Source organism: Geospiza fortis, unplaced genomic scaffold (genome assembly GCF_000277835.1).
Source record: "Geospiza fortis unplaced genomic scaffold, GeoFor_1.0 scaffold112, whole genome shotgun sequence".
NCBI lineage: Eukaryota > Metazoa > Chordata > Aves > Passeriformes > Thraupidae > Geospiza > Geospiza fortis.
In genome coordinates this window covers 15,041,319-15,053,082 of record NW_005054298.1, presented here as the reverse complement: position 1 = coordinate 15,053,082, position 11,764 = coordinate 15,041,319, and the positions used below count along the sequence as shown (strand labels likewise).

At 37.3% G+C, this 11,764-nt stretch overlaps 1 protein-coding gene across 1 annotated transcript in view; it reads right to left on the bottom strand.

Moving 5' to 3' along the window:
• Positions 1 to 1,651: 1,651 nt before the first annotated feature.
• Positions 1,652 to 11,764, bottom strand: part of TANK (TRAF family member associated NFKB activator) — a 28,892-nt gene continuing 18,779 nt past the window's right edge. The window contains exons 7-9 of the mRNA XM_005415813.2: positions 9,772 to 9,890; positions 7,467 to 8,047; positions 1,652 to 3,160 (exon numbers count right to left, since the gene is read on the bottom strand). Of these exons, the coding sequence (XP_005415870.1) occupies positions 2,993 to 3,160; positions 7,467 to 8,047; positions 9,772 to 9,890 (868 nt within the window). The 3' untranslated portion in view covers positions 1,652 to 2,992. The remainder of the gene's footprint in view (positions 3,161 to 7,466; positions 8,048 to 9,771; positions 9,891 to 11,764) is intronic.

The following is an 11,764-nucleotide window of genomic DNA, read 5'->3' as shown; positions in this document are numbered from 1 at the left end:
GTGTTGAGCGACTCCTCCGCTCAGTTAATGGAGAAAAGACTGCATTTCTATTATCTGATTAGATACAGCCATACGGGGAAGGGATTTTAAAAGCAAGTTCACAAGGCCAGGAAGCTCCCTCTTCCTCCCGGGTAGGCAGGGGAATGAAGGTAACTTCCTCAGCCTCTTAGAGCGAATTCAGTTTCATGGGAGTCGGAAGAGACATCTCATTGGAGTGCGAGATCGGAGAGGGAACTTTCCTTCTGATTCTAGAGAAATAAGAAATCTCAGTTAATGCTCTGGTGATTTCTGCGAGATTTAAAAAAAACCAGGGGACTCGTGGAATCTGTCATAGGAGCGTTTTCCTCTCCTCTAACAAGCAGTGACAGTCTAATTACTGGAGCTACGAGCAGCTGTCGAGTTAGCCGGAGAGACAGAGGAGCTACATGTGTCCTACCCGGCCGCCGGCACCGAGCCCTCGCAGCAGGCTGAGGCAGCCGTAGCGCCGCAGTGTCCCTCAGAGAGCTCCCGATAGGAAACGGGAGCAGTTTGTTTCCCTGCGAGCGCTGCCTGTGAGCGCGGGGGGCTCACGCGTCGCGCACCGTCAGCGCGGGGCGGGGTGACAGTGAACTCGTACGGGAGCCCTGAAACTGCTCCAGCCCCGGGGCTGCCCTGGCGAGGGCTCTGCTGGCCCTGGCGAAGTTGGAATTCGGTAGAACACCTTGGCACGAGTTTGCTACTCTTCCTGTCCTCCCAAGTTCCTTCCACCATATTTATGATTTTTAATGACATTCTACTTCCCATTTGGATTCAACCTCCTCTGCTGGGTTGAGCTTGTGTGGAAGAGGGAGTGAAGGGGAGGAATACTGAGCCTCCTCTGGTGAGTGTAATAAAACAGATGTCCCTGCTGGCAGCAGCAGCCGCCTCCAGGAAAGCTGTATAAGGGAGGCCCGTTCAGGGACCGCACTCGCCTCCCACTTCGAGTCGCTCACAACTGCTTAGCGTGAGATTTATTTATTTATTTATTTATTGTTTATTTTAAAACTAAACTAGTGCTCCTCGCAGTGGTCTGATCGGTGAGCCTATCTGGATGCCCGCAGGCAGCAACAGTTTTACGCACGCAGGATTAAACAGCATCCTAAAACGCAGCACTAGGCAGGAGCCCTCACAGTGGGAGATGGATGAGACTTTGGGCACCCGTGTCCCCCCCCCCTCCTGCCGCCCTCCCCGCTGCCCCAGGCTGCCTCCAGCGACAAAGAGCCTTGTCCCCGCGCGGGAACTCGGGCTCGGCGCAGGGCTCCCGGCTCTGCCAGCTCAAGGCTCCTGGGGAACCGCATCCACGCGTGGGGGCGGGGGGCAGAAACAGATGACTTTATTTTCTTCAAAGGTGATTCGCAGTTTGTGCATCCCTTAATAACGCGAGCTTCTGAGCTCGAATTTCACGATTGAGAGCACGAGTCGGTGCTGCGTGTCGGGCTGGCTGGAGATGTGCGAATGCCCTTCTCTCCTACCAAGGCTGGAACTTGTGCCTCTCCCGGGCACCACCCCCAGCCGCGCTCTCTGGGGAGGTGCTTCACACTCCGCACGGCGCGGCCGCGGCCGAGCATCGCCTCTTCAGCGCTGCGCACCGGCCGCTTCAGAGCTCCGAAGAGTAACAAACTCTTCCTCCAGGTCACGGAGCAGACGTGCACTGTACAGTGCTGTTTATTACAGTACACTCTGTTGACAGCCCGTCACAAACATGACATGTTTAAAATAGAGAAAATAATTGCAGAAAAATCAATTTCTAAAAATTACACAGGTGTTAATTCTTCCAGAAATCTGTCACCTGCAAACAAATCTTTAAAGAGAAAAGGTGTTGTGCTTTGCTGCTATGAAAATATTAATGCTAATTATCAATATCAGGGCTAAACTCTATATTCAGTTCAAATGCAAAAAGCAAGCACCCTTTATCATTAATTTAAAATACTTGGCAACACCCCTATTTATACATTTGGTATCAGTAAATCCAGAAAATGTCCAAACTTTTATCAGACTTCAATGTTTCAACTAAACACAAATTTTAATTGCATTGAGAAAGCCACTATATTCAGGTTAAAAATAAATTCACTGAGATCTGGATGATTAGGTTTTCCCCTTTCCTTTCTAGTCTGCACCAGACTTGGGCAATGCATCATAGCAGACCAGAAGGGAAGGCAAATAATCTTTGGTATTATTAGTTTTGGGGAAAGTTTAACCTTTTCTATCCTTCATATTAATATAACCTGTTCCCTGAAAGCATTTTTAGTAATTATTAATGCTAAAAAGGTACATGAACAAGATAATTATTTTTTTTATAACATGTAACAGATATTCATAAAATCATTACTGCTGCATTTTGGCAAAAGGGTAATTTATATGTTACTTTTGATTACTTGCTTTAGTAAAAAATTCATCTGGGAAAGTCAACCATTCATTTATGTTACTAGTATACAAGCCTATCCTAATTCTGGCACACCTGGATTCAGCCATAATGATAATTTTACAGGAATCTGAATTAAGAGGTTCACTATTTGGAAATGATATAATATAAATGAAAAATGAGGGCCTATTTCTCTTCCTGTTTACTTCAGGAAGAACATAATCACATCACTGGATATTGTCAAAAAAATCCTAGCATTACTCCAATTTTTGCCAGCCAGATTAAGGCATTAATCCTGCAAGTCTATATTCATAAATATAGTCACAACTTCAGGCCCATTCAGGCAAAGATTAATTGGGAAAAAAAAGTGTTAGGCATCACTCTCAAAGTTAATAGTGAAGCATAACAAGCAATAATGTGAATTACAGTACTGAGTGACTTAGTTTCATTTTGCCTTGTCGAAAAACAACTAAAAATATGCTTATCTGACAAACAATTTCAGTCACGAGTTCATGTTACAAGAAGTCTTAATTCTTAAACTCTTATCATATCTATTGAATAAAAAAATGTATAAATGTATGCAAAAACAGTGAACCATTGAATTCTCATACATTAAGACTGTACTTTAAAGTGGGAATTGAGATGCCGAAGAAAATCTTCCTTAGATGTTAGAGATGGTGGGAAAACTTCTCGACAGAATTCACATATTCCACACTGATTCAGTTCAGAGTCTGCATATGCTTGTGCCAGCAAATCATTGTCTTGAGGCTGCCAAATGGGCTAAAAGAAACAAAAAATTATTATTGCTGAGGTATACATTATGCTGTAGTTTATATTTATATTAAAAAAATACCTGTCTCTTTAAATTAGGATTCCTTTACACCTACCTGGCCAGAGACATTAACTAGAGAGTTCTCGTTTAAGAAAAGCAAGATAGGACTTTGGTTTTTTTTAAAGTTCTATGAACACACTATCCTTGCAAATATTTAAAAATATATTGGAATCTATTAACGATAAATATTGCTATATTGCTATCAGCAGAAGTCTGTAATATCAGTCTGGTACATACTAAAGATTTTCTTTAACTTTGCATTTCAGTATTTTACTGAAGAAATCATAGTACACAATAGCCATTTAGCAGAAATGAGAAAACACATTTCTACCTTAGAATAAAATGTTTCTTGTACAGACTTAATATGATTCATATTTTATTTCCATTCTTATTCACATATAACTTGTTTTTAGTTTACTTCCAAAATAACTACCATGTCATGACTTAAGGTACTTATTTGCTCAGGCTGCCTTTTAGTATAAATGTGTCACAAATAATCTTGGTTGGGATTCCTCCTGCCATGACAGTGTCAAACTCACTGGAACCATTCTGAATATCTATCCATGCATTCTATCCATATAAACTATGTTGTATTTTGTTCAGCAGCTGCACTGCTCTTGGTCCCTGAGCTAGTTAGTTTCAAGCCAGCGGGTTTGTTTATTCAACATTGGAATTCAAGGCACTTAAGCCCAGAGTCTAAGTGTATACTATTTAGAATCATACCAACTAGGAATCAAAAAGTCTTCTATCAGTCTTCAAAGTTAAAACTTAAGTTTCATAACTTTAGTATTAGCAACACAAGATCAAATAGTTACATTATATGGCCAGGACAATCAGGTTTTGAGTCAAATAAAAACCAAATGCATCCTGTGGTGAGTACAAAGTAGAAAGAATGGCAGCAAGCTGCTGTGAGCTCTGTGTGGGGATGGAACTTAGAAGAGAGTGTGCCCTACAGGGTTTTTTTGGCTCAGTTTTTTTGTCTTTTTTCACTCATACACGGGAAGGAAGGCAAGGAAGAATACAAAGTAATTTCTTTAAAAGTTTTAAATTTCTTGCTACTGACACCCAAGATTTTTAATTTTCAGCACTTGTTTAAATTTCATCACACCAAATAGTTAGAATCTATTGTTTATTTCTTCCACAGCAACCCACTGTACAACTAAGCTGACTTTCACAGCAGTTAAACCTTCTGTTTAAACCACCCTGAACTTCTTGGGAGTCAATTTCCTGGCCCATTCTGTATTTAAACAGTGTTTAGCTTATCACATAGCAATAGCAGACTTACTGTCTTTCATTATGGTCAGCAATCCATATAATTAAATTGACTAATTAGTAATTAAGTGCAATCACACCACTTTTTTCAGCTCAAAGAGTCTACTTATTGTATGTTGCTGGTGTAAATTGCATATTAAATCTATCTAGACACTGACACACTTAAATAAGTTAACACACTTAAACACACTACATAAATGTGTTTGGAATTATTTGTTTCTGATATGATGTAAAGCACCGTTTGAAAAAAAAGATAAAATAGTATTGTAAAAACTATTTGGCATCTTGGAAACATAACAAGGGGAGGTACCCATCCAGCAACCCACACACGCCGGCACTTAACTTCCATTTCTTGAGTGCTAAGCTTGTGCTTAATATCCTTGTCAGAACAGGGATCTATTTAAACACACATTCCATTTCAAAAACATTAATATTGAGATTAATAGACTACTGAATTGGTTTTAAAATCATGAACAGACTTAGAAGTATTTTTGGTGGAAACAACTCCCTCAAACTGCAAATACCAATAAACATGTGCAACTATATGAAAGTCTCAGCTAAATGTAGTCTGTAAAATCCTAGGTTCACTAATATCCATGTTTATTTTAATCTACTGCTCTTTTCAGTCACGTTTTTTTTTTAAAGTTACATTCTAAGAAAACAGTACTGAGTTTTTAGATTTAGTATCCACATAGAAGGAAAGAGCTAAATTTATTACACCAACTGAGAGCAGTTCCAAGAACTTGCTGTTGCCAAATCTATTGCATTTATGGGGTTTTCCATTTTATAAGTTAACATATGTAGTAAATACTTGAAAGTTTTATCTACACTAGGAAAAAAAAAAAAGATGTATATAATTCTCTCCTTTTTGGCTTTTCCTTCATTTTTGGAAGGGATGAGAGAAGCTGTAAGCAGCATAACCACCCCCTAGAAAGGTGGTAAAAATACTAAGAACAAGTTTATACATAAATTTTATAAATAAAGGTTAACAGAGTGAAAAGGGCATGTATACAAGTAACTTAAAAAAAAAATTACTCTTTTAATCTACATATATATTATCTGTGACCAAATCTTTAGCAAAACTTACAGTCAGAGAAAACCTCTAGAGCTGAGTCCAATTAACTGGGAAAAATACTTAAAACCTAGTTTGAAAGCAGCTGAATAAAGGTGATGGATATTTAAATATACTGATATAAACAGATGTATATTTAATGGATTCTCAAGTAACACTGGCTTGTTTTAAGCAAACTTCTGAATAAGAAATAACATTTTAATCAATGCAGTGCTATTGTAGATATGACTTTCAAATACTTAAGAGTTCACTATTAGCTTTCTTTTTCTCTGCGTGCTAGCATTAGTACATTTTTCTCCACAAAACAGATCATTCACATTTTAAATGCTGGCTCCAAATTAATTTCCTTATTTTGCAGAAATACCAGTGGTCAAAGGCTTGCTGCTATTCAACCACTGTTCTGTACTTTTTAAGCTGCAGACTCCCCTATCAATTTATAACCACATACCAGCTGTTTCACTTGCTGTAATGTACAATGCAGGGTGCCATCTATTGAAAAATGAATACACAGACTAACTAGTAAAAGAACAGGCTGGAGAGGGAATACAAAAAAGGAGGATAGTAACAAGCAATGGAGTGAATTCTTTGCAGTTCCACAGGAATTCTACTAGCTGTAAAATAAATGTGGTAATTTGTTTAACTTAGTCACAACTTTAACGGGGGACCTAATGAAAAATACAATAAAAACTGTAATTAATAAGTTGGTAAAGAATTGAGATCTCCTACATTACAAACAGATATTTAAAATAGCTTTTGAAAAAATCAAGCTTATAGCAGCAATCTTTCAACGCTTTAAAATTTTCACTCAAAAAGTGGTTTGCAATAGAAAATTAAACTAGATTGGGTAAATTTTAGGAGAAGAAAACATTAAAGCTATAATGGCCTACAACACTTTCTAAATTCTGATTTTGCAGGTCATGCAGTGACTAAATGAAGAGGTAAAGCTCTTCTGCTGCATGTACCTTGTCATTAGGAAAGAACATAAACTTCATCCATGTAAATGGTTAAAATAGGTGAATTCCACCCTCACAGAATTCCAGATTATCACTATTTGCTTATTCTTGAAAATCTGTCCTTTCACAAAGTACCAGAAAACCCACAAAAATAAAAAAAAAACAAACAAACACAAAATCAGTCTATAAAGCTCCATAATTTTGCAAGCTTTCATCTGAGACAGGATATTTCACAAAAGAGGCAAAGTATTCAGAAACATGAGTGTCAGAACACGTCAATATGTTTTACTGCATTACAGCTACTGCGCCTTGTTTTCAGAAGCTCCCATGGACTTCAGGCTATAAGTGAAATTTAAGCCCAAATTATACACATATACCTAAAATAAAGTATTTTAGCGATCTTTTCTTCATTCAAAAAAAAAAATTATGGTGTTTTCCTACAATTACAAAAATTTAAGCTTCTTAGAACAGAGGAACACGATGTCATTGATACCTCAGATTGAGACAAAAAGTAGCTTTTTTTCCACAGTGAAAGTATTTATCTGTTTAGGTTTTTAATTGGTTAATTTTTCCAATTCTCTGCTGTACATGAAAAACAATTAAAACAAATGTGTGCTCTATACAACTGAGATCAAGGGTAGAAAGAAAGCAATCTAGGGGGCAATTTAGGATTAATGACAGCTTTGAAATAGATATAGAAGCAATTAATATCCAGATGAACTGAAATTTGTAAAAACATCCAGTGCTTATGTCTGCTTATATTCCTGATGTTTCACTGGGAAAGCATCTTGAACACATTCTGCAGTATTAGGAAGAAGAAATGATGAAGATACTGTCTTAAAAAAAGACTGATCAGCTTTCTTAGAGAATATATTAATCCAGTCTCAAAGATCTTTGCAAAATATGTGTCTGAATCATTATAATTTTTTGAAATGTAGAATATTTATAGTAAGATACCTGATGAGGACCTCTGATGGTTGTTCCAGCAGCTTCTAAAGAAAAAATTACTTCAGGTACACCCTGGTTTGTGTGCTTAGGTACAAATGCGAAACCACTGTCTGTTGTTTTTAAACATGGTTTGTCACAGATATTTTCTATAGGCATCTTTGGATGATCTGAGGGGTTTGTTTTGTCAACAGTAGTTAAACTTTGTAAAGCTGAGGTCAAGAGATCATTGCCATGAGCTTCAAATGAGTTAGGTTCCAATTTACTGAGGTTAACAGCACGGTCTCTGTGCTCCAGGTTAAAATTATGATCTTGAAGCATGTTTTCAGATATACCAGTACAAGGAACTGTTGGTTTTTCCTGAGTGCTCTGCAAGAAAGCAGAGTCATTGTCTGTAGGTGGAAACTTGACATTAAATTTAGAAAGTGATTCTACAGAGTTGTTGTCCTCATCTTGGCCCACTCCTCTTGGTGTGATAGATGTGATGCATGATGCACCTCTATTTATATCCTTTATAACCCGAGGCTTAAAAAGCTCTTCTGCTTGTTCATCAGTTTTATCTGTGCACTGTATCGGCATGGAAAACTGTATTTCTGTGAAGAAAGAATGAAGAAAATATTAAATAGTCCATTGAAATATAGTTATTAAAAATGTGGTGTTGATGTATTTTTTTTCTTACTTCCCTGCTTTTTTAACTATTTATTTTCTTTTTAAAATCAGATTGAGTTGTAGTTCTCTTTCACAAACATTAATTCTGACACAAAAACTATCAGAACAGAAATAGAAGGGAATACTCCCAGTAATTATATTTCTCTTTGATTTATGGCTATAAACATTTTCATCTTATTGAAAATTATGTTGTCCCATAGTCTTAACACATACTTGCATATTCACTGAAGTGTTCTGGCAGAAATAGAAGCTGGAACCCAAACCACTTCACACAGTGCCAAGAACATGCTAGGCACCATGAGCACGATTTTAGAAGGTATTCAGGTACCCAACTCCCACTGGTTTCCAAATTAGTTAAATATTTAAACTGAATAGCTATTCAGAAATGGGACCATGTTTTCCCTTTGTTTCAAGATTTCACCCTTCATTTTTGGCACTATATTAATAAAAATGGCAATGGTTACTCCTAACCAGGTCAGAGAGTAACTTAGGTAAAAAACTGATTGTACAGCAGCCTTCTGGCAGTGGAACATGGAAGTAACAAATCAAACATTAAATCTATATAGCTTTTGTCATGTATACCGTTACACACAGTTGATTTAAGCACTTCTTTTATTATCTATAATGCTTACATCATGTATGGCTTTTCACACAGTTTAGTTAGGCACTTTGTTGGGAATCAAAACCATTCTTGTAAAGTTGCCAAACACACTTCCCCCAAAATTCCCACCTCCAAATAATAAAGTTATTAGCATACAATCAGACTACCACAATACAGTTCAGAGCAATTTGAAGCAATGAGATACCTGCTAACACTTCATGTAACAAAACTTCAGTAATGGATGACCTAAATTAAAATCAAGTGCTGAAGTCAGCATCTTTTGCTTCAGCTGTGTGCATCTGGCAGATGTTCATTGAAATCACTTAATATATTGAGTCTGATCCTACTATTAAGGAAAGTTAGTAGAGAATACCCATACTATTACATTGTATTACCCATAGCTTACACTGTATTAGAGGTAAGCATTAGCAGAACTGGACATTCGGGATCTCTCACAGTTTCAAAAACATCAAGCCTTCCCTATGTCTTCAGGAAGTATTGGATTAAGCTCTTGTCCCATATAAGAAAAGAGTATTTAAAAGTCTGCACAAGGAAGTCTAGAAACTAGTCCTCTGTCTGACTCTCCTCAGTCCTGCAGATATGGGGCTACAGGCATTCATGCTCTGTCTGACTCTCCTCAGTCCTGCAGTTTTCCTCTAACAGATATGGGGCTACAGGCATTCATAGCAGACATCTTTTGAACTGACAGCCAAATTAAAAGCAAGCAAGTGCTGTCATTCACACAGTATGATGGGATATCACATGTAGTAAGTGCCTGCCTCTCACTCCAAGGGACAAAACAATTACAAGAGCCATTGATGTGATGACTGTCTTTTATAGCATGTGATTTGGAGCATTCGTCATAGAATGCCAAAACTGGCGGTGCGTTTTCTTGGTGAAATACTGAGCACCATGTGAACAGACTTGAAAAAGGCAGATGGTAAACAGTGGAAGTACTTCTATGTATGTGTAATTTGCAGTATTTTCAAATATAAAGCAAAGCTTTCAAACAGTTGAATCACAATAAGAGCTTAAGTATGATATTACCAGTTTCAGGTTCTGGCTTTATCTTAAATATACTCAGTTGGTCTGTTTGTTCTCTGGCTAGCATACATATTCGATGACACTCTTCTTTCATGTCCTGGAAAATAGTCTCCAGATTCTCTCTGGAAGATCAAAATTGTAAATTAAAGAGTAAACCAATTCAGCTTGTTGTGACCTTTAATCTAGTCACACCCACAAACAAGAGAAAAACAATAGGATATGCTACTTTTCTTGGATATCTTGTGCCTCAACATATGTATACATATTTTTGTTCTCCTCAGTAAAAGCAAGCAGAAAAAGGAAAAGGAAATGTTGTTAAAGATTTGTTTAGTCATATCATACATATATATATTTGAACATAGGAACTGACCCTGCAAGGACCACTCCCAAAAATCCAGCCTTTCAGTTCTTTCAGTCTTTCAGGTATTTTGTGGAAGAGTTTATCTTTCCCAAGGGTACTGTTTCCACCTCAGTTCTAGGGAAAATAAGATGCTGCCACTATGAACATTGTTTGCTGTCGTTGCCAGTGCACTCCAGACTGCAGAAGAAGGAACACACAAGCATTTGTTATGGTTTTTTCCTTCTCTGTCTACCTGGCATTATGGGGAGGAGTTTGTCAACTTATACCCTCTTGTTTCATACAATATGATATAACTTCTTTTTATTCTGAGTCATTTATTCTATCTTTTCCAGAGTATCATATGGGAATCTGATATTTAGTTATCTGCACTGAGAATGGTAAAAATAGTTCATGCTGGTGTGAGTTTATTTCTGCAAAGGCACTGTTATTTAGTTACTGATGCTTCTATAAAATTCCACTGTGGAATTTTGATAAACTTGCTGAGTAACTTATATTTTTAAACACAATATAATGGATTTTATAAAATGAACTTCAAAGATGAAAAAGTGAAGTTGAATTTGTGTTCTCTTTTGCATCTTTTCATCAAAAGATCTCAAAAGGGATTTTTCTTTAATCCAGTGAATTGCTTTCTTTTTTATTTCTTATTCATACAGCAATCTGACTGTGTTCCTACTTCTGTTGTGTTTCTCTTTCTGAAGACACAAATGTCTACTTGTATCTCATTTGAAAAAAAGATCTACAGAAGTAGTTAAAATTATTACTGTTAACACATTCTGATAATTTTCCAGAAGTTTTGATAAATAAGAAATAAAAGAAAATAAAGTTTCTATTCAGAAATTTAAAATATAGCTATGATTAGATGAAGCAGTCTTAATTTGCTAGACATTTGTGATACTATAATCTCAATCTATAAGATTACCAGCAATCTTACCAGTCACATACCTCCTTCCAAGAAAACAGTAAAGTAAGGAAGCTATTTGAGAGCAGAGGGACAGAAGACAGGTAAAGGTTTTTCATTTTTTAGATATAAATCAAAAAGACAAGTCTTTCTCACATTACAGTCTTATTTCCTCTCTTTCTTATCACAAAAGAGTAGTGAGCCAGACTAAAGATCCATGTGATTCACCTAGCCTAAGTATGGGAGTGGTCAAAAGCAGATGCCGAGGCAAGAGAATAAGAAGAAAGCAAGAAATTGATACTTTCCCTTAATACGCCCCTAACCTCACCTTAGAGAATCTTCTATTTGACCCCAGCAAAGTTAAAAGTGGCATTACTGGCCACTTTTATGAAAAATACAAACCTAAGACTTAATTCTATATTTTTCTGAAATCACTGGCAGAAGAGGAAATCTACAGCTTTTGATGTCTTGGTCATAGCAGGGGCTGGCTGCCTTCAGCTTACAGATAAACTTGGTTTCAAACTATCTAATTTGGGATGGATCAGGCCAAGAATTATTTCTTCATGCTGCCTATCAGAGTGCTTCCTGGCAGCACAGCAGGCTCCTGTGCTGTGCTGCCATCAGTTAATCCATCATGGCTGTACATTCCTGCCCAGAAGAGTTAATGCAAGGCAGTCAGTGCTTATCCAAACCCCAGCATTAACACCCACCACCGTTTCCCAGAGTTTAACCTCCTG